This window comes from Tursiops truncatus, chromosome 14, assembly GCF_011762595.2.
Source record: "Tursiops truncatus isolate mTurTru1 chromosome 14, mTurTru1.mat.Y, whole genome shotgun sequence".
Taxonomy (NCBI): domain Eukaryota; kingdom Metazoa; phylum Chordata; class Mammalia; order Artiodactyla; family Delphinidae; genus Tursiops; species Tursiops truncatus.
This window is the reverse complement of record NC_047047.1, coordinates 25,695,619-25,718,705: the sequence shown is the minus strand read 5'-3', so window position 1 is coordinate 25,718,705 and position 23,087 is coordinate 25,695,619. Positions and strand designations below refer to the sequence as shown.

The 23,087-nt window shown below is 48.5% G+C and overlaps 1 protein-coding gene across 11 annotated transcripts in view; it reads left to right on the top strand.

Annotated features, from left to right (window-relative positions):
• Positions 1-23,087, top strand: part of TET3 (tet methylcytosine dioxygenase 3) — a 117,771-nt gene that overhangs the window by 14,067 nt on the left and 80,617 nt on the right. For 5 of the 11 annotated variants that reach the window (XM_033838168.2, XM_033838169.2, XM_033838170.1 and 2 more), the window contains exon 3: positions 5,209-5,265. The exons of 2 other annotated variants lie outside the window; for them this stretch is intronic. In XM_033838168.2, coding sequence (XP_033694059.1) covers positions 5,209-5,265 — 57 coding nt within the window. Of the gene's footprint in view, positions 1-307; positions 398-3,555; positions 4,282-4,342; positions 4,896-5,208; positions 5,266-23,087 lie in introns of those variants that run through there. 4 more of the 11 variants (XM_073791228.1, XM_033838174.2, XM_033838175.1 and 1 more) reach the window with 3 other exon arrangements.

The following is a 23,087-nucleotide window of genomic DNA, read 5'->3' as shown; positions in this document are numbered from 1 at the left end:
AGGCGCTGCGCTGAGCCTGAGCCATCGGTAAAGGGGAAGCAGCATTTACTCTGTCCTTAATGAGCTCACAGTCTGGGGAGGGAGGCAAGCGTGGCAACAGACTATTAGTCTGGTAGGGCTACAAGGGAGGGATGCCTTGAGGGCAGAGACCAGCCTTAGTCACTGTTAGGTGAAGAGAGACCATCGTGGAAGGGAAGGGACCTGTTTTGAGAGTTTCAGCGTAGGGATATGTGAAAGATGAGGGGGGGTACTTCTAGGAGGAGGGAGGCATCTCCCCTGAAACTGAGCTGTGCAGAGATGCTACTCGAATGCTCACGGCTGGTGGCAGTGGTGTGGAAGGACGCGGACAGACCACAGGGCACCAGCTGAGGGTGTTCATGGGTCCTCAAGGTGGAAGGTAAGATGCTTTGTGTTAATTATTCTTGGTAGTCTTCCCCTGGGGCTGCCCCCAGGTTTCTAAACCACTCAGTATTCCTGTCTCAGCTTCTCAATGAAGGTTCTGTGTTATTTGCTTGGATCCTGGAACATTTGGTGGTCCAAGGCTATTGAATTTGGGGTGGGGAGACCGTGATGAGGTTCATAGAATATAAGACCTTCTTACAAGCATTTAGGATGGCTTGTGGGGTGTGGGCAGAGCCACAGCTGCTGCTTGTCAGCCTGGGGGGGTCTGGGTGCATTCTGTTTGTTGGTATGGAAATATGCAGGTGGAGTTGCTGGCTGGCTCTGCTTTCCCTCTGACATCACTGGGTGCCTGAGTTCAGTCTGGTTCTATTGCATCTCCAAGGAGGAGCACCTTTTCTTCCTTTGCTGCTGTTCTTTCACCTCCTTGTCTTTCTCCTCCCCGAGATTGCCGTTGATACAGACTTCCGCTGCCAAAGCTAATTGTGAGGCCTGATCTGTGAATGAAGGCAAAGGCAGTTCCCATGACAACTGCAAAGAGTTTGAAATATAGGGGATGATGTGTGTGTGATGGGCTGCAATTACTTGGGTGGAAATTGATGTGTGGACACCGGTGACTTCAAACATAGGTTCTGAAGGTGGAGAGGATGTTGGGTTTCTTTGGCAGATCCTTTGTGTGATGGAGAGGGAAGGGAAGGTCACAGATTTCCCCCACAGTCGATTCCAAGTGCCTTCAGTGTGTGGAATGCTGGGAAAACAAAACAAAACAAAACAAAAAAAACCCCGGGGCTTTGAAGAGGCACGACTCTAGCCATTCTGGTTGGAGAGGCAGGACACACAGAGACAGATAGCAGTACCAAGTGTCAAATGAGAAACATTGGAAGTGCTGTCAGCTGGCAGAGGTCTAGGGTAACCTGAGAAGGCTTCCTGGAGGAAGTGGGGCTTGAACTGAGCTTTGAAGTAAAGCCCTGTGGGGAGTGACCTCCTTTAGGACACAGGCATGGCAAGAGAGGAGAAGTTGTCATCTACCCCCTGCCAACTCTAGAAAAGGTAGGTTGATAAGAAAATCATAGAGCTACACAGAGCAGCACCAGCTGTATTGCTACGAGTGGCGGGGGAGGGGGGGAGGCGAGAGCCCTGCTCAGTCTCCCAATTTTTCAATCTGTAGAATGGGCATTAATAATTCCTGTCTCATTGGTTTGTTTTGAGGGTTAAATAAGATACAGTACATCATGGTCCAGTTATGGGGCTTGGCGTGGCGTTGCTGCTTGGTTGATCCTCCTATAAACCCCCCCAAATCTGTCTCTGGATGCATCCCCATTTCCTAGTCTTTATATATCTGTGTAGGTTCTGGCCTGTAGGTAACTGTGTTTCTGAGGTTCTCTGTGTTGGGGTATTTTGTGGGTTCTGAGAGTGAGTTAATCCATTCACCTCTCCCTAGTGGGGAGGGCTGTGGCCCCATTCCTCCTGCTGGGAGTGCAGTGGTGTCTAGGGGTCATGATGGAAGGTGGGGAGGGACCTCCAGCTCCTATGCAGAGGGGTCCCAGGCACCTCTGGGTTGGTCACTGTGAAGCCCCAAGTGTAGAAAGAGGGGCAGATAGGGGAGGGGGTCAGGTGTGAGGTGTGGAGAATGTCCCCGCTGGAGGCAGAGTGGCCCCAGCATGCGCCTCTGTGTCTCCTTGGAGCTGTAGCGTTCCAGGTGCTTCAGAAAAGGGCAGGAGGCCAGGGTGGGATAGAGATGGTTGCAGGTGCCCTGCCTTGGGGACCACGGGCTCTGCTAGGGTGTCTGCAGTCTGCGGGGGGTGAGGCGGGACCTGTGGTTCAAGCAGAGAGTCAGGGTGGCTCTTGCAGCCTTGTGAGGAAGACGTGTGTTGGCTGAACAAGGCTCGGCCTCGGCTATAGTTCAGATGGCAGGTCGTGCCCTCCCAGGAGAGCAAGTATTCCTCTGATCCCTGGGGACCTCAGAGAACAGGTCGACCAGGAGAGTGTCCTCTACGTCTCAGTGCCCAACCCCCTGCCTCCCCACCCTCCTTGTGTAGAAACTCAGCTCAGCACATTCCAGCTCTGTGCAGAGCCTAGTGAGTAGGGAAGACGGGGCCCCTGCCCACGTGGGGAAGACGGCCGTGTAAATAAATAACTGCACTTGGTAGTGACGGCTCTAGAGGAGGCCCCAGGAGGAGTGGGTGAAGCTCCTGAGGGCTAGATGAGCTGGGAAGGTAGCAGTGGCAGGTGACATTTGGATTAAGCCTTGTACCATATTAGCTTGCCAGGTGGGGGAGAGGGAAGGGAACCTAGGCAAGGAGCAGCATCGCCAAGTCTCTGAGGCATGAAAATATTACTGTTCTTAGACCCATAGCTTAAAGGGAAGTGGTCTGGTTCAAGAGACCCTATCCCTCTTTAAGTTTCCCTGAGGTTGGCTGGGAGAGAGGGCTTAAAGAACTGGAATGATAAACACCTGGGTTGGAATTCTAGCTCACCACTCACCAGCTGTGTGTTGATGGGCAAGTAACAACATCTCTAAGCCCATTTTCCCATAAGGTTGTGTGTGGACAAGTCAAATGAGATGCTCCCACAGCATGGTTGGCACAGGGCCTGGTACCTAGCAGGGGCTTGATAAACTGTGGCAGCCACAGCAGCAACGGTATTGATTGTTACTGTCCAAGCAGTGTTAGTTGCTCTTATCCAGCAGCAGACTGTATGAGGGTGGGTGGGGCAGGGGTTTTGGGGACTAGGATAAAGGAGGGACTTCACTTGGCCTGGCCGAGGTAAGAGCCAAGGGGTGCAGAAGCCCATGGCTCAGGACAGTGCTCCTTGCCCTGCCTTGTCACCTGCCTTCCTCCCTGCCCTGGGGAGGAGCCCAGTAGGGCTGCTCTTTGCCCCCAGAGGTGAGGCAGGTGTGGGTCCTGGTGCCTTCTGGAGTCTCCTCACCAGAGCCCAGCTTTGCTGTCTCTCATGAGGCAGCTCGTCCCATTCTGAGTACCCCCTTGGAGCTTCAGGGAGGGGGCAGTAATTGGGCAGGTGTGGTGGAGTTGGTAGCAGAGCACATCACTGAAATGAGCTCTCCCACATCCTAACGAGTCCTACAAGTCACATCTGTGAGTTGAAAAGTAGCACACAATGACCTCTCTCAGAAATTGAGTGGTAGCTAGCAGCACCTGCAGTGTGGCAGGCACTGTGTTGCATTTTTTCACAGAATCCTCACACCTTTGTATGAGGTAGCTGCTTCTGTAAAATAGAACTGCAAAGTAGGCTAAGGGAGGTAAGGTACCACCACCAAGGTCCTGCAGCTAGATAGTGGAGCCAGGAAACTGAACCAGATACATGAGTACCAGAGACCATATAAGGGTCCCCCTCCTAGAAGACAGAAGCTCTGGGGTGTTCAGCTACAGGGAGGGGATGGGGTGAAGCACGATGTCTCCTGGGTTGCCTAGGAACTGCAGGGCTTTCCTCTCCCCATTCTGTTCTTTCTCCTTCAGTCTCCTGGGTGCTGCAGCCTTCAGAGGCTCAGAGTCTGGGCTGCCTCCCCTCCTCAGCCTTTCCAGGGGATGGGAAGCCCTGAAGTCTGGAGGCGCCTCCTCCTGTGGCCTTTCTAAAAGAGGAGGAAACATTGAGGGTGGTGGTGGTGGTGAGGCTGTCTGGAGGGGGTGGCCTATGTTCAGGCACTAGGGATGAGTATTCCTAGGGTGAGGTGGTGTTCGTGTGCAAGGGAGGGCAAGTCTGACTTGGTGAGGCTTTGAGCCACAGGCAATGTTGGCTTCAAGAGGAAATCTGCTGGAGGGAGGGAGGAGTAGGACTGCATAATGGTTGAGAGTGTGGTCTGTAGAGCCGGATAGACCTGCCTTGGAGTCCCAGTGCTGCTGTTTTCTAGCTGTGTCACCTTGGGTAAGTTACTTCACTTGTCTTGCCTTGTTTCCTCATCTGCAAAATGGGGTAAAGGTTCATACTGCCAAGGCTTTATTTTTTTCTTCTAAGATTGCAGGGTCTATTGCTTTTATAGCGCCTAGCACTGTCCTAGCTGCTGCTAGGATGAGGCAGTTTGCTGGTGTCCTAGGGCTAGAGAGTGGCCTGAGGGGGAAGCCTGCCAGCATCTGCTCGACCCCGACGCAGTCTGCCTTTGACCCTGTAGATGCAGAGGATGCCTCTGGGTATTACCTTCTGGTCCCCGACTCGGGAGTTGTTGAGGGTGTCCCGGGATTCCCCGCCTGTCGGGGAGCGGCGGCGGGCCTGGGCCACAGCCAGCTAGGCTCCGGCACCCTTGGCTGTGCCCCCGCCTCCCGGCTGGGCAGGTCCAACCCCCGGCGGCCCTGCCCCCGCTCGGCCGGCGGCGGGGATTGGCTGGCGAGCGCGCCGCCCCCTCCACACCAGCCTCGCCGGCGGCGGGGAGGGGAGCCAAGCCGGCAGCTGGCCGCCGCCGCCTCTGCAGTGCCTCCCTCCGTGCGCTCCGGCGGGGATAATGGGAGGCCCGCCGGCCGATGCACCAGAGGAGGCCGGCCGAGGTAGAGCGGGCAGGGCGGGGAGGGACGAGGCTAGACCGGACGCAGGAGGAGGGGCAGAGCCCTCCTGGATCTTGGGAGGGTGGAAAAAGGAGAAATGAAAACAAAAACACTCTGGAAGGCGAATGAGCCCTTCCACCGCGCGTCTGGGTGGCAGCTGGAGGCAGGAAGATGGTCCCTGCTATCCTTTCTTTCCGAGGCCCCGTGCCTCCCCTTCTCCCCCTTTCCCTGCAGCGGTGCTGGGGGTGCAGCAGAAGGACTTTGCTGCTTTCCTGGTGTCAGCCTGGCTCATCAGTCTCTCCGGCTTCTTTTGCAGGTGGAAATAAAGGCTGGTGAAGGAGCCGGGCCGTGGGGGCAAGGGGCTGCTGTCAAGGTACCTTGTGTGTGTGTGTGTGTGTGTGTGTGTGTGTGTGTGGTAGAGGTGAAGTGTTTGATGGGATTGGATAAAAATAAAGGGTCTCCTCTGGTGATCCCTTAATCTCCCACTGTGTGTGTAGCAGCAGCTGAGGGGGAGGGGCGGCGGGGGTGTGGGCGGCCAATGAATTCTCAGGCCTGTGTGGGTTTTGTTTGGATTCTTTTTGCTTTCTCAGCTGGATGGTTTGGGTGCAGTTGGGATTGGGTTTGTTGAACTGGTTTTTTTTTTTTTTTAAGACATGCAACCCACTCCCATCCTTGCCTCTGGAAATCTCTCGAGAATGTCCCTGCCACTGTTGGTTTGCATCCAATCTGCAGAAATCCCGGGGCGGGGTGGGGGGGAGAGGTTAAGGGGGAGGGGGAATTGTGCTCCTGAGTCTGAAGCTGATAGGGTGTCATTAGTCATGCTGCTGTCACCATGGAGATGGCTGGAGGAGAGGAGGTGGTGGGGGTGAGGATATTTTGGGTAGGGTGGGGGCTGATGCAACATCATGACTGGGAATCCTGCAGGCGGTCGACTGCTGTTACTCTGTGCAGCTTGGTGTCTGGGGGACTGGAAGGGAATGTTACCAGGTGCGTGGGAAGTGGAGAAGGGGGCACTGAGCTTCTCCGTGTGGTTGTCTCGGGGCCAGGGCTGGGGTATTTGGGGCAGGGCAGAGTCTGTGGAATATAAGCCATTACGAGGAAACACAGATGTTCCTCCCTGGTTGGCAAGGACCAGGATCAGTAGGTTTCCTTGGGCTTTGCCCTGTTTTCAGGGCTGGGGATCCGCTGTGAGTTTGGGATTACTCAGCAGTATCCTCTGCTGGCCCAGGGTGGAGAAAACAGAGCAAGAGGCAGCTCAGTGTGGCTGCCTCTCAAGTCAAGAGAAGAGAGGCTGGGGAAGGAGTGTAGGGACAGGTAGGCAAGGCAGGACTGGATGGGACTTCTAGGAGGAGGGAGCCCATTCCTGCCCCTGCCTCAGCTCTGTCTTCTCCTTCAGCCCCTGGAGCCTGTGAGGAGCTGGGGGAATCTGGTTGCTTGGGTAGCAGGTGGGTGAGCTGCTCATGTCCCCAGATGCTCTGAGATTTTTCTCCCTGGAAATTCTCCTCTGGCTTCCTGGGAAAACTGCGGGAAGCTCCCTGGAGGCGCTGGAAGTACCACCCTCACTGCCTGGGTGGGGACGCTGTCAGGGAGGGGCTCTGCCTTCCCAGAGGGGATGGGGGCTACTGGGTGAGGCTGCGGGGTGGATCAGGAGCTGGGGTGGTTCCCTGGCTTCCTCCCAAAGGAACTTACATCAAGAAAGTACTTGGGGGAGGGCAAGAAATTTGCTTCTGGGAGAAGGAGAAGGGCCAGGTGGCATTGGCTCTCCTGGGGAGCTGGGCAAGCCTTGATGAGGACGCTAGTAGTGGGTGACCACCTGGGACGAGACCGTGGTAGGCCCCTGAGGCAAGCAGAGGTGGTTGATACTGGCGATGCTGTGCGTGGGGAGGAGAGAGCTGTGAGCTCACTCCACACCCCTTCTCCGGTGAAACCCCCAGGTGTCACCTCCACTTCCGCCTCTGGCCGCCCACTGCTGTAATCACCTGTGTGCTGTTGAGGGCTGTGGACACGGAGATCATGGAGTACACCTGTTCTGCTCCCCACCCTGGGGAAAGCAGGACAAGGGGATGAGGACAGGTAGGCTCAGGGAAGGGGCAGCTCCCTCCCTCCTCTGTGTCTTTGGCCTTGTCAGCCAGAGCTTCTCTCTCTGCTGGGAGGAAGGACTGCTGGCAGGTTTGTTTACTCCGGAAAGCACCCCCTCCTGCCTAATGATGGCTTCTCTTCAGGTCTTTCCAAGTGTGTTCTCCTTTCCTCCCTGCCTGCATTCTGCTGTCCCTGCCGTCCTGATGGAAGCTCCCAGCTTAATACCACCACCCTTAGTGTTGTGGGCATGGAGCAGGGCTGCCTGGAAAAACAGAGGACGCCCTTCAAACATGTCTTCCTCCTTCCCCCTTCTCAGAGTGGGGCCTGAGCTGGTGGCGTTTTTATTATTTATTTATTTTATAAAATGTATTTATTTTGGCTGCGTCAGGTCTTAGTTGTGGCACGCGGGATCTTCATTGTGGCACGTGGGATCTTTCGTTGCAGTGCGCGGGCTCTCTAGTTGTGACGCGTAGGCCCTAGAGCTCACGGGCCCTAGAGCGCGGGCTTAGTTGCCCCGCAGCATGTGGGATCACAGTTCCTGCGTCCCCTGCATTGGAAGGTGGATTGCTAACCACTGGACCACCAGGGAAGTCCCGGGCAGCGTTTTTAAAGCTCTGAGGTGTTTGTGCTTGTTTTCATCGTTGTCTGTTGGAAAAGCCTAGCCTCCTCTTGGTCCAGGTTGCCACTGCCAGCAAGCACTTGGATCTGAGCCCCTGTTCCTGGTGCCACCTTCCCCCCAGATAGTTTTCTTAGGTGGCCAGTTGAGTGTGGTGTCCCACATACTCTGGTGGAGCAGTTTTGCTAGATCCTCTTCCGTCAGGAGGTGGTGGTGTAGGAAGATGTGTGTGGCGTGTGAGCTCATTCAGATCAGGCAAAGACTCTGGGACACAGGACAAAGGGGTCTCCCAGTCTGTGTTCCCACAGGATGGGCACAGGATGGGTAAGCCCCCTGGGTGAAGGGTATCCAGCAACCAACGGGAATGTGCTCATCTACTGTGTGCTGAGTCCTGCCAGGGTTTCAAGAATATTCATGATGTAGGGTGTGCGTCATGCCTGTCACAGGCATAGAGTTGAGCTTGATGAACGCACGTGGTCATTTACTGTCTAGCGTGTTACATGTCTACTCACGATACCCCGAGGAACATGCCATAGCATACGCTGTTGCCACTGCCTCCCTCTTCGCAGCCTGGACAGGAGTGAGTGCCCAGTGCCGAGAGCACCAGGCTGCCCTGCTCTCGGGCTCCCACACTGCTCCCATACTCTGCCCCATGGGAACCCTCCACTGGCTGAGGATGTGTGGAAACTGTTTTGGAACTGTGCCCGGGATCTCTGCCTTCTGTCTCTCCTTTGGGCCACTGCTCCTTTTGTCAAGGATCTGTGATCCTCAACTTGCCACACACCGTGGGTCACTCCTACTAGTTCTTTCTCGCCTGCTCTTCCCACTCTCCAGCCCTCTGTGTGGGTCCAGCAGGAAGTCTTTTCTCTCTGAGGTATGTTTACAAGCAGTAGTGAACTTGGGGAGATATGGAAGCAGGTGAGCATATCAGACGATGGTAGGACAGGAACCAACCAAGAGGATTTCAGAGTTGAGTTTGAGAATGGAAAGAGAGGGCTTCACCATGCACAATAAGTGGTAGAGTTAGAGTCCCAGAGCTCAGCTCCACCTCCTTGGTGACCCCAGCCATTTTTTAATGTTGTGGGAGAGCGGGAAGACTTTGTAGTACAGGTAGATGAGTGAGCCGAAGGGAGAGCCTTCCTGCCCACCACGGTGCAGGCCCTGGAGCTACCTGCAGGGGTCACTGTGATGGCTCCTTAGCCCCCTTGCTGGGCTGGCTGAGGAGGGACCTAGGTGCTGGGCTCCCTCCAGCTGTAGATGGACATTTCTGCTAGAAACCATCATTGTGGTCTTGCCAAGTCCCCTCCCATGCCCCCGAGGCTGTAGCAGATAGTTTGGCTGGCTGGGGATGGGGGCAGGGAGTATTGGGAGGCCTTGGTTTGGCTCAGCTTTTGGGTATCTTGTCTTTCCCACCCTGACCTCCTGGGCTTTTGGCCTCATTTTCTCTCCTACTCTGGCATCTGGCAGTCAGCTGAGGACTCCCCCTCATTACCAGCCTGTCTGGAGCTTCTGAGGAGGAGATAGCTTCCTTATGGATTAGTTTAGGAAGCCTTTGGGCAAATAGAGATGGGGTGGCTGAGACAGTTAAAATCCACAGATTATCACGCTATCCAGAACTGTGATCCTCTTCCCATTCACTTTATCTCCCTTTCTTCCTCCCTTTGTCTTTCTGCATTTACTGAGTGTTTACCACGTTCCAGGTATAGTACTAGGTCCTGAAAAATAAGAGAAATTATGATTTGATGTTCACAATATCACTAGAAGTAAGAGACATCGACCAAGTTGCCTAAAACTGTAACACTGAGCGCGAAAACCATCACTGGCAGGTGTTGTCGTCGTTGTTTTTAAATACAGTAAATGCTTTTGATCTTTGTGCTGTGGTTGTGAACTGGCACGGGGCAGACCAAGCCTCTCACCCCCAGCCAGCCCTGCTCTTTACATCTGCTTTCATCGTCGACTTAGTGGACCTCCTAGGACTTTGAAGGAAGCATCAACATGCCAACCGTATGTTCAATAAGTTAGTGTTTCCAGGATCTGGCGAGTACAGATTAGCGTAGTGGGGGTCAGAAATGGACCTGCTGAGACGATAGCTTAACTTTGTTTTGTTTTAATTTTTAAATTTTATTTTAATTTTTTTGGCTGCACTGGATCTTCGTGGCTCCGCGCGGGCTTTCTCTAGTTGAGGCGAGCGGGGGCTACTCTTGGTGGCGGTGCGTGGGCTTCTCATTGTGGGGGCTTCTCTTTGTTGCGGAGCACAGGCTCTAGGCGCGCGGGCTTCAGTAGTTGTGGCTCGTGGGCTCCAGAGCGCAGGCTCAGTGGTTGTGGCGCACGGGCTTAGTTGCTCCGCGGCATGTGGGATCCTCCAGGACCAGGGATCGAACCCGTGTCCCCTGCATTGGCAGGCGGATTCTTAACCACTGCGCCACCAGGGAAGTCCTGATAGCTTAATTTTGAAAGGAAGGTGTTGGCTTTAGATGTGTTGGGTTTGAGATTCAGGAAAAGCTGGAAGAAAATACTGTACCTGGGCAGTTTATCTTGAACCTGAAATTGTCTTCTACTCATTTGAAGTGTGTGGGTCCTGGAGCCCTTACTGCTTTAAGGAGCGCCCATGAGGCCACTGGCTGGGAAGAGGAGGATGAGAAGTGCAGTTGTCCAGTTTCTTTTCCTGTCTAATCCCAACTCTCCTACTCTTGGGTTCTTTCATTAGCCATGCGGCAGTCCCTGGACTTTAGTCTCCTCTGTAAAATGAAGGGGTTGCCTCCAGAGTTAGTTTTTCTCAAACTAAAAGGGGGGAAGGACCTTTTTCCTAATTCCCAAAATATTGCAGACCAAAACAGGTCCTACTTTGTACAACTAGTTGGCAGCTCTAGCCACGTGTGGCTCCCCTCAGGAGTTCAGCACCATCTAGACCAATCTGTTAGCCATTGGATGAGATGGTCCAGCGAATGTATACTTGGACGGAGCAGCAGGTTCAACTTGCAGTGCTGGTTTCTAAAGGCTTATTCTTGGTTCCTGTGTTTATGTTGTGGTGAACTGGTGATAAACAGTTTATGGGCCATTCCCTGAACAGCATTACTTTAGAACTTTGCTTCTGGGAGAGCAGAGGGTCTCTGTTTTGACCCCTGTCTTCCGTAGTCTCAATAGTGGGGACAGAGCCACCACTTGGAAGAGTAGAGATCTTGCTGCCCCCGAATTCTCTTGGAATACCTCAAAAGATTTTACTTGCATCTCAGCCTCTGTAGATAAGGATGCCTCCTGTCTGTCCTTTTATATCTGCAAGTCTCAGGTTCTCATGGTGGATCGTCAGAACCTGTGGGGCAGGACTGTGTGTGTGTGTGTGTGTGTGTGTGTGTGTGTGTGAGTGTGTGTGTATGTGTATGTGTTTGTGTGCTGCATGACTTAGAGGAAGAGAACAGTTAAGGCAGAGGCCAGGCTCCTGTAGTTGCCAGAGTGAACTTGGGCCCTGCCAGACACTAAAGTTCCATTGCCTTGGGCAGGGTACCTTGACTTCTGAGCTTTCTCCATTTGGTGGCTTGAACAAGTTCAGGCTGTGTGAAGAGGGTGCTGCCTGACTGTACCAGGCTGTGCTGGAGCCAGAGCCGGGAGACCGTGCCTTCCCAGTTGGGATCATTGTTGCCCTGTACCAGAACTCTAGTGGGGGAATACAGAAATGGATTTCCAGTGGAGTGCTGGAGGCTGTGCTCAAGAGATGCCTACCCTGTTTTCCCTGGCACTGCAGATTCCTTTCTCTTCTCCACCTGTGCTCTCCATCCTAACATGCTCTTCTCACAGCCTCAGCCCATCCCCATTCTCACCCCTCGTGCTTTGAGCTCAGCCCTAAGTAGACTGAGCAGAGAGAGGGCCTCCAAGAGCACTGCTTTGCAGGGCATGGGCAAAGGACTCCTTGTGTCAGAGTTATCTAGGAGCTTGTAAAAACGCTGCAGGGCTGCCAGGCCGAGAGAGCCATCTGTTGGGGTCACTCCTGTGGGTTCCAGTCACATAACTAGGTAGAATGGATGCAGGATGACTGGGTGTGGGAGCCCCAGAGGTGAGTGTTGGAACCTCTCAGCAGGTGGGTTGCGTGGCATCCCCTTTTCACTGCCCCTACCGCTTGTCCCTGAGTCAGGTCCTACCTGATGATTGAGCTATACACTGACCTCTGCCCTGTGGCCCTTTTTTCCACTGTTACTTCCCCTTGGTTCCTGTTTTCCAGCTGTGGGTTCCCAGTGGTGTCATTTGGACCCTGGGTAGTAGTTAGGGCTTAGTTCTGGGGTTGTGTGGTTGGAGTGGTATATGCCTTGGGGCTGTATTGACAAGTGATCTGGAGCAGTCTGAACACCCAGCTGGGAGCCAGAGCCCAGGGTTCGGTGTCCAGCCCCTGGGAAGCCCCTCCCCCTTACTTTCCAGAGGCTGCCTCCTCCATGTGGGGGTCTCTGCTGAGGTCTGGGGAAGCGGCATGTGGAGGGAGACCTGGGCGGGTGGCAGGGCGCTTCAGCCCTAAATACTTGCTCCCCTCCACAGCCTCCACCAGGATGCGCAGGGGCCACGCTTCAGCTTGCCTCCAGAGTTGCCAGCGGCCGGGCCCTCTGGTTCAACTAGTTTAGTGCATATTAGAATCGTCTGTGGAGCTTTTGAAAAAGAAAATATCAATGTCTAGGCCTCAGACCCAGAGAATCTGATGTAACTGGTCTGGGGTGGAGCCCAGGCCCCAGCATTTTTCACAGCTCCCTAGGTGACTTAAATGTACACTCAGGGTTGAGAGCCACTGCCCTCATTCATTTTGGCTTTCCCTGTGTCTCCTATATCCCTGGCTTGCCCTGGAATTTTTTTTCTCATCTATTGATAATTACAGTGAAAATCTTTCCAGATGCTGTATTTATTAAGACAATGAGACATGTCAGGCAAAATACTGGATTGAGTGTTCTGATCCATAAGTTCATATTAAAACCAGAATTTAAGAGGGAAATTCTGTAGCTGATGACAGAAACTCAGTGTTCTCCTCTCAGCTTTTAATTTTAAAAAACTTTTATTGAAGGATAGCATCCACACCATAAAAGCACATACTGTGTACAGCTTGGTGAGTTTTCACAAAGTAAGTACACCTGTGTAACCAGCACCTGGATCAAGAAATGAGTACCCTCACCCCATTGCCATTGTTCAGAATTTCTGAGGCATTTGGGCAAAGTAGGTGAAGCTATGCTTAGTATAGCAGTGTTTGCTTGCTTTGGGCCTGGAGGACTTCAGCTGGTCCTCTCTCAGGAACACCTTTACATGCCTGTGTGGGTGTTCCTGAAACTGAGTGGATTTCGAGGTGATAGGGCGCAAGGCAGAGGAGTCCTGCAAGCCCCTCCCTGGTGTTACCCTCTATTCTGTCTACCCTTTACTTCCTTTTCCACCTTGGCCTTTAGGCTTGCCAGTCCTCAATCTTGGCTAAATCCAAAAGTCTGTAACATCTTTTGGCTTTTTAATCTCTTTTTTGATTGTATAGATACTACATGTTCCTTGGAAAAATTAGAAAATAGAAATAAATAGAAGGGAAGAAATTTGTCCATAACTCACAACCTGTTTAACCATTTTTAACTGGAATATCCCTCTGCACTCGATTCTATGCACACTGGATGCTTGTTCCGTGTTCTTTATAAAATTGGAGTCATGCTGCATTATAGCCCACTTTTCCCTACATAATAACTCACTGCAGTGCTATCTGTTGAGCACTTACCATGTGTGTGTCTCATGGGGCAAAGTTTTCATAGTTCTCTCTCTCATAGTTCTCATGACAGCTCCAAGTCAGATGGTGGTAGCCCCACCTTTCAGATAAAAAAACTGAGATTCAGGACAGTAGTATGACCAAGGGCCCATGTTTCATAAGGGGGTGGAGCTGGAATCGAGGCCAGGGATGTCTTTTTAACATGGTTTGAAGATAAAAGATATTTCTCCTTCACCTACTGATAAGGTGAACTGTGTTAATACAACTCTTAATACTGAACTATCTTTGCATTCCTGGAATATACCATGGTTGGTAATGGGGAATTTTTTTTTTTTTTTTTTTTTTTTTTTGCGGTACAAGGGCCTCTCACTGTTGTGGCCTCTCCCGTTGCGGAGCACAGGCTCCGGACGCGCAGGCTCAGTGGCCATGGCTCACGGGCCCAGCCGCTCCGCGGCATGTGGGATCTTCCCGGACCGGGGCACGAACCCGTGTCCCCTGCATCGGCAGGCGGACTCTCAACCACTGTGCCACCAGGGAAGCCCGGTAATGGGGAATTTTTTTAAACATGCTGTTTTGATTTGATTTATTAATGTGGGAGTTTAGCATCTATATTTGTGAGTGAGATTGATCTATAATTTTCATTTTGTGTTTTTATTGTCAGATGTTGGTATTAGAGTAATGGTAACTCCATATAATGCGTTGTGAAACTTTTATTCTTTCTTTGTGCTCTGGAACAGTTTAAATAGTCATTTTATTCCTTAAGGATTTGGGGGAAAAAAAAATCTGCTGGTGAAACTGTCTGAGCCTGGTACCTTTTTTGATGGATGGGTCTTTGCAGCTTTCAGATGTTTTTCCCCCTGTGGCTGTTGGTACAAAACACTTACTTTGCCTTTTCCATGAGATCTGTTTTCAGATTTATTATTGATAGCATAATGCATATATGGTTATTGGTTTTCAGTTTCCTCAGTATCTGATTTTTTCACTTTCTTAATTTCTAATGTTGTATATTAATTTTGTCTCTTTTCCTTCCTTAGCTTTGCCAGTTTTATGTGATATAAAAGCAGATTTGTCAGTTGTGCTTTCTGTTTTCTAAAGCATTAATTTCTGCTTTCATCTTTATTAATTGTCTTTTTCTTAGGTTTATTTGGTGCGTACTTTTTCTTTCTTTAAAATATTTATTTATTTATTTGGTTGCACTGGGTCTTAGTTGCGGCTCACCAGCTCCTTAGTTGCGGCATTTGGGCTCCTTAGTTGTGGCATGCTAACTCTTAGTTTCAGCATGCATGTGGTATCTAGTTCCCCGACAAGGGATCAAGCCCAGGCCCCCTGCATTGGGAGCAGAGAGTCTTATCCACTGTGCCACCAGGGAAGTCCCCAGTATGTGCTTTTTCTAGATTCTCAGTTGGATCCTCAGGACACTCTATTTTTTCTATCTTTGTCTGCTTTTTTCTTCTTTGATCACAAACACATTTAAAAATATGACTTTTTCTCTAAGTTATACTGTGGCCTCCTTCTCCAGGTTTTGATATTTTATGTCTGTTGGAGTTCTTGGGGAGATGCCGATGGCTTACCCAACCTGAAAATACCACGTCCTGATGTAGCCTGACTCCCTTCCTCCTAACACAGGCCTAGTAGAGAATCCCTGTATGTGGAAAAATGTCAAGGCCAGACAATGCAGTGCCTGCTTACTTTTGGGGGCTTTGTCTCCAAACCCCTAGGAAGGGACCTAGTAATAGCTTACCAGCTTAGCAGACGGGACCTGTGGAAAACTTTTTTTTTAAACCCAACAAGCAAAATCAATTTGAATTACTAGGACCAGAGCATATCCTAAGCCCAAATTGAAGTTTTAGTAGTATTTAGAAAAGCCTCACACATTAGCACCGGAGAAAATGAAGCTAGAAGCTAAGGATAGAGAGAAAGAAACATTTGACCTAGAGCTCATGGCCCAGCTGAGCTGGCCTAGGCTGCAGGTTCAAGTCTTGCTCCCTGTTCTTTCATGCACCTCTAGAAGCTATGGCCCAGTTGGTGTCCTTGAGGCTGTGAATAATGTCCTAAGATGGAGAGGACAGTAGAAGACAAGTGAGGGATCCATAGTGCTAGAAGAAACAGGGTGGGCATTGATCTCCTCCTGTGCTCCGCTGAAAATCCGTTTCTGTGTTCCCTCCTAGAACTCGGAGTGCTGGCAACAATGGTTCCAATTAGGAAGGCAGAGTCTCCCCTCTCTGGGTGCAGCAGGGCCTGGTGTTGTGTGGGGAGGCCTCTGTAGCCAGCCTGAACTTGTTCAAGCCAGCAGAGAAGGACTTGGCCCAGGGGTCACACTAAGGGAAGACAGTGCAGCACCTTGCTGGGTAGAGTTTCTCACCCTTTATCTTGACTCCCTAGAGGACACTAAAGGCCAGGGGGAGGGTATGGGCAGGGGACAGAGAAGGGATGAACTTCGAGTTCAACCTAGAGACCGATGACAAAATTATTTTTATTCTTTCGTTTTCTATTTTTCTCCAAAGTGGAAAAGAAATTTGGGGACTTTAAATAAAAGTAGTACAAGCCCATTTAAAGAAATAAAATAATATCAAAGTATGTAAACTGAAAACTGAAAATCCGTTTATCTTCTCCATCCCAGTATAATCTCTATTAACAATCCAAAATGAGTACATGACCCCAAAATGAGCACATGAACGTAATGCCTTTCCTGCAGTAATGTGTTCATACCATACCTTTTTTGGGGTAATCTTTTTTTTTTTTTTTAAAATACAGTATGTTTTATTTGTTTTTAAAATGTTTATTGGAGGATAGTTGATTTAAAATGTTAGTTTCTGCTGTACAGCAAAGTGAATCAGTTATACATATACATATCGGGCAATCTTTTATTTGCTCATAATATGTTGAGGCTATCTTTCAGTGTTGGTACACTTATCTTAGCCTTCTAAATGGCTGTGGAGTCTTTCATTTTATGGGTTAATTGTAATTGTTTCCTTATTGATGGACACTTATAGTTACAATTTCTTGCAATTATAAATGATGCAGTAGTTTACATATTTGTACATATATTTGGGGGTTCTTTGTTCAGGTGTTTGTATAGGGCAAAATCATATGAATGGAGTTTTAATTGACACCACCAAATTACCCTCCAAAAGGTAATTTGATAATATCTATCAAATTTGCTCTCCTACTAACACTGAATGAGGAATTACCAGTTTTTAATTTTTGCCAATTTGGTAGGTGAAAAAAGATATATCATATTAGTGTATTTAATTAGTGAACTTGAGAATGTTTTATGTATTTATTTATTTTGGCTGCACTGTGCGGCTTGCGGGATCTTAGTTCCCTGACCAGGGATTGAACCCAGGCCACCACAGTGAAAGTGCTGAGTCTTAACCACTGGACCACCAGGGAATTCCTGAGAGTGTTTTAAATGTTAACCATTTTGCACTTATTCTGTGTATTACCTGTTATGTCCATTACCTACTTTAAATTAGATTGTCTTTTTATTGATCCATTAAAGTTCTTAATATATTATCAGCATTAACCTCTATTATATTTTGAAAAAAAAATTTGGCTTCTCATTTGTCTTTCACTGTGTCTGTCAAATGGAATTTGATTTTTGTACAATTGGAATTCATCAGTATTTTGACATCCAAGTTTTTACTTTTTTTTAGAAGAGAACCATGCAACTCTTCGTTTTTTAAGTTAATTAATTAATTTTTGTCTGCGGTGGGTCTTCATTGCTGTCCGTGGGCTTTTTCTAGTTGCTGGCGAGCAGGGGCTACTCTTCGTTGCGGTGTGTGGGCTTCTCATTGCGGTGGCTTCTCTTGTTGTGGAGCACGGGCTTTAGGCGAGCGGGCTTAAGTAGTTGTGGTGCATGGGCTCAGCAGTTGTGGCGCACGGGCTCTAGAGCGCAGGCTCAGTAGCTGTGGTGCACAGGCTTAGTTCCTCTGAGGCATGTGGGATCTTCCTGGACCAGGGATGGAACCCGTGTCCCTGCATTGGCAGGTGGATTCTTAACCACTGCGCCACCAGGGAAGTCCCAAGTTTTTACTTTATAGTATAGTCTTATTTTACATATTTAGATCTCTTTAAGCTGAGATTTATTTTTGTATATGGAATAAGATAAGGATTGATTTTTCCCAAATAGAAAGACTGTTATCTCCAGTCTGTTTATTAAATATTTATAGTTTCCCAAATGGTTTATAATTCTACCTTAAGCATTTTATAAATACCCATATATTCATGAGCAAATGTTTTAGGGCCTCTCTTCAGTTCCATTGAATTATTTGTCTGATTCTGTGTCAGTATTTCATTGTTTTAATTACTGCAATTTTTATGTAACAATTTGGTTTAAACAAAAACAAACTCATTTTTTTCCACAACATTTCTTTGGCTTTTCTTTTGCCAAATGATTTCCTTTTCCAAATATGCTTACAAACAATTTGTCAAGTTCTGTGAAAAATGTTGGGATTTTTCAATTGGGATTACATGGAATTTATAGATTACTTGGGGGAGAATGGACAGCTTTATAATGAGTCTTCCTATCCAGGGAATAGGAAGTGTATCTGTTTATTCTAGTCTTTTTGTGTGCATCAAAGTTTTTTAAAGTTTTCTTCATATGGTCTTATACATTTCTCATTAAGCTTATTCCTTGGATACTGTAGATTCTGTTGTTGTTTTTGCCTTTATACTTTCTAGCCGGCTATTGCAGGTATATTAGAAATGCTCTGGTTTTTGTCGGCTCCTCTGTGATGGCCAAGCAGCCCCTTGTTCCCTCACTCCCTGTATGCACTGTCTGTACCAATGCAGTGATACTTTAGTGCCTGGTATGAATTCCTCGTGGTGAGGTGCTCATCTTGCTCAATTTCGTTCCCTAGTACCTGGCACAAAGCCTGGCATGCAGTAAATCCTTTTAATAAATGCTGTGGAATCAAATTGATGACAGAGACAATGAGCTTCACCTCCTCAAAGTGTGACAACCTAGGCCAACGTGAGGAGCAGAATCTAAAGCAGCCCTGGCAGCCAAGCCTGGGAGCTGTGAGGCGGGTAACAGAGACGGGGCACCTGCCCTGTCCCCACAGTAAAAAGAAGGTCCTGGGCCATTTTCCCACAGGCCGATATCAGGGAAGAGCCCTCTGAACCCATACCTCATAATTACCCTGGGGCTGATGCCCACTGGTCATTAACCCTCATTAGCACTAAGTAATAGGGAGAGCTGCCCTCGTGGTTTCCAGATACCTGAGGACGGCATAAAACAAACTTATCTGCAACTGCTCTTTGGGGATGAGGATTCATCAAGGCTGGAAGCAGAGCTTGTAAGACCACTGGTGAAATTGGCTCCGCGTCTGTGTGGCTGGTCTCCTTTCTCAAATGCAGTGTCTTCTCTCTACTGTTCTCTTCCAGAGTCTATGACTGCCCCCCGCCCCTCCCCCAGCCCCCCGGCCAGGATTTCTAGGTGAAGTTTATTCCTGTCAATGTGCTAATCCTTCTCATTGTGTTTTCATTTTAAGTTTTTACTTGTAACTGGGGAATGGAAGGCACATTTTCTTGGTGGAACTGTCCAGTGCAAGCCACTCTGCCTTGCTGCCCTGCCGGTCTTACCATAACCACAGGTCCCTGATTGCTGCTGCCTAGGAAGGCTGGACCCACCAGGACCCATGAATGAGAGACTCCTCATCCCTGGGGCATGGGGTCTACAGACCCGGAGACACGAGAATCCCCGCTGCCTGCCGTTAAGCAGAGGTTGGGATTTCTGCCTCTTGGCCTGTGTAAAAAGAAGGTGGGGCCAAGCCACAGGAGAGCCTTCCCGGCACCACCCTCTAACCTGTGCCTTGCACCAAGTAGAAAATAAACTCCAAGCAGCCAGCAAAAAAAAAGGTGTGGGGGAGGGAACCAGCTTGGCTCGTGCATGTGAAAGAAATAGCAATTACAGGTGGGCTGTGAGCCACTTCCCAACCCTTGTGCATCTGGTTCAGTGTGTCACCGCGTTGCGTTTTACTGCAGCAGTGAATGGTTCTCATTTAGCCTGTGGTCTGTGCTCGCCCTCTCCTTCAATGCTCAGGGCGGCAGAGGAGAGATAGAAATTCTTTCTCTGGCTCTTCTGCTAGTTCATTTAAACCCCTGGAAACGGTGGAACCCAGGGTTACCCCCATGAGGCCAAGGAGGAGGCGGGAGCACTGCTCTGGACCCCTGCCCCATCCGAGTCTTACTCCTTCTTCCAGTGCCCAGCTGGGGTGGAGGAGGTCGCCATGGGCCCTGCTGGGGCCATGACGAGTCCTCCAGCTCCTTGTGGCAGCCCCAGCTGCATCTCTGCCAGCTCTGGAGGAGCTGCCTTCTCAGGGTGCTGAGCAGAAACTCTTGACAGATGGGCCTCCGTGAACCCATGGAGTTGGTCCAAGTGCTTCTCCCAGAGCAGAGTGCATTCTGGCAGTTACGCTGCAACGTGGGGCTGCTCAGGGCTTTGGCTCACCTGTTGGAGAAAGCCTTTTCCTAGGCCCGACCCATACCTGCTTGTCGCCCTCTTCCAGGAGTAGGGGCACTGACCCCTGACAGGTGGAGCCTGCGTGTGCACATGGTGGGTGGAAAGAGACTGATGTTCCCTGCCAACCAGGAAGACACTCAGTTCACCCAGTTTCTGAACTAGCTGGGACTTCCTGCTTTTCTGCACTCACCCTCACTCCCATAGGGTTATTGGAGGGGGATTCTCAAAGGGTAGTTTGAGGACCACTGTGTCTGAATCCCCTCCATAGACACACAGGGTTGCTATCTGGGGGTGGGACCTGGGAATCTGCATCTGCAGCCAGCTTCCTACAGGTAATTCCTCTGTCCACAGGAGTTTGAAAACCTGCCAGTCTATGGAGTAATGTAAAAGGGGCTCTGTTTATTTGGGGCTCCCAGTGCTTGATGAGGACAGAAAAGACATGCCTTTAAGTGCTCTGATGGTTTGTGGAAAGGCATTATGCAAACGCTTGTGAAAAACCAAGAGAGACTAAGTGTAAAAGCTATTAAATTTCAGATAATATCAAACTCTAGGAAATTGTTAACTTTTTTGTTGTTTATTACGAAGAATGCAAGTTCATTGTAGAAAAATCAGGAAGTTCAGGTATGCAAATAGAGAAAATAAAACATCTGTGATTTTACCACTCAGAACTCCTGTTAATATTTTTATAGCTTTTAAAATTTTATAATCTTTTTATAGCAGTCATATTTTTTAAAATTTAAAAGTCTTTATTGATTTTTACCCCCGATTATAAAAATAATGCATGTTTATTATAAGCTATTTTTTTAAATAAATTTATTTATTTTTGGCTGCGTTGGGTCTTTGTTGCTGCGCACGGGCTTTCTCTAGTTGCGTCGAGCGGGGGCTACTCTTCGTTGCAGTGCGTGGGCTTCTCATTGCGGTGGCTTCTCTTGTTGTGGAGCAGGGGCTCTAGGCGCGCAGGCTTCAGTAGTTGTGGCATGTGGGCTCAGTAGTTGTGGCTCATGGGCTCTAGAGTGCAGGCTCAGTAGTTGTGGCGCACAGGCTTAGTTGCTCCTCGGCATGTGGTATCTTCTGGACCAGAGGTCAAACTCGGGTCCCCTGCCTTGGCAGGCAGATTCTTAACCACTGCACCACCAGGGAAGCCCTAAGCTATTTTTAATTGGTATAAAAATTGGTGTAAAATGTTTTGATTTGCAAAATTTTTATTGCTATATTTAGTTGTGATCTGCACTTCTTTGTGAATATATTGTTTTGCTTTGCCTGTTTTTCTTTTGTGTGATTTTTCTTATGAATTCATAAGAGAGCTTTATATTTGTGTTAGTGGTATTAATGCTTTGTTGTACCTTGGCAAATATTACAAATGTCTGTTACTTTTTTTGTGTGTGTGTGTGTTACTTTTTTAATGTTTTTGTTTTACTTTGCCAAACTTTTTTTTTTTACATGTTTGTATGATTAAATCTAGTTCTAGTAGTTTATCAGTTTTTTTGGTTTTTGGTTTTTCCAAGAAGAACAATCACTGCTTTTGCATATTTTAAAAGGAATTGGACAAGGTCAGACAGATATAGGCCTGACCTATGCGTCTCACATTTTAATGTTCATCCAAATCACCTGGAAATTTCTGTACAATACATTTTCTAATTCAGCAGGTCTGGAGTGGGGCCTGAGATTCTGCATTTCTAACAAGCTCTCTAGTGATGTTACTGCTGACGTTCATTTAACCACACTTTATTATTTATTTATTTGGCCCTGCTGCGAGGTTTGCAGGATCTTAGTTCCCCGACCAGGGACTGAACCCAGGCCTCGGCAGTGAAAGTGCAGAGTCCTAACCACTGGACTGCCAGGGAATTCCCTGGACCACACTTTAAGTAGTAAGGGCCAGAAGTTTCCAAACCTGGCTGATCACAGAGGTTCTTAAGGAGCATTTTAAAACACTGAGTTTTCTGGGCCTTCTCCTGGAGATGTCAGGCTGTGGCCACATCTGGCTGGGTGATTGAGAGACAGTGCCTTGACCCTTCTGAGCCCTTGGAGTTCTTGTCTATAAAACAGAGAGACAGCGCTTACCTCACAGGGATGTGGGATAATTAAAGAATAAGAAAGATCAAAGAAGGAGGAGATATGGGGTATATGTATATGTATAGCTGATTCACTTTGTTATAAAGCAGAAACTAACACACCATTGTAAAGCAATTATACTCCAATAAAGATGTTAAAAAAAGAAAAAAGAATAAGAAAGATCAGTATTTTTTATGAGCTAGAAAAATAATGTAATAAACAAGTACCGGGCCTGGTGCCTTTTTTCGAGGGTAGCTCTCTGACAGATTTCTACTTGTTTCCTGATTAATATTTTTAATATTCCCACCTCTTTCCTAGAAAATCATTCTTTCATCCATGTTTTCAAACTTTTTAGTAAAGTACTTCATGTCTTAATCACTGATGATGGTTATATTCTTTTTACATTTCTAATGTAAATTATTATGTTTTCTTTTAAAAATCATCAACAGAAGTTTGCTTATTTTATTGGCCTTTTGGTGAACCATCTATTAGAGTCATTTATAAATACCACTACATTTTGTTTTCTAATCAGCTGTTTCTGTCTTTACTGATTTCTCTTTCCTGCCTTTTATTTAGTTCTTATTTTCTAGCTTCTTGGATTGAAACCTCTGTTTACCTTCTTACTTAACAAAAGTATTATAGAAGCATGACTTTTTCTCTGTTAATAACTGATGTTTTCATTGGTATTAATTAATCTTCAAATCTGTAATTGTGACCTTTTTCCCACAGAAACAACTCTATTTTTATATTCATATCAGATTATATATTAATGATGTTTAAAGTACATACTTACCATAACAAGTACAACTAGCATAAACAGATTGGAAATAAATGTAACTGTGATTTTGATTTTTTTTTTCCTCTTGACCCTAGAGTTATTTAGGAGACTTAAGATTTCCAGATGCTGTGTTCTTTTTGGTCAGAGAGGGCCAAAGGCCGTGCTCCCAGGGCTGTACTGCTTGTCAGCTCAGGCTGTGATTCTGTGCTCCACATGAGCCTGTGTGTTCTGTTGGAGCTTGTGTGTGTTGCTAAAGCTTCAGGTTAGCCCTCTGGGGTGTGCTCTGTACATGTAGGGGGAAGGGGTCTAGGTGGGGAGTGGAATAGCCCACATCCTGAGGCTCTCCAATTCTCCCGACAGCCAGCCTGACACTGCCCAGGTGTCCTATTTCTTACTTGCCTTCTGCTCTGCAGTTCTCATCCAGTGCCTGGGGTAGCGTGTGGGGCTCACTGTCCTTCAGCGGTGGGGAGAACTTGGGGTCTGGTGGCGGGGCAGGA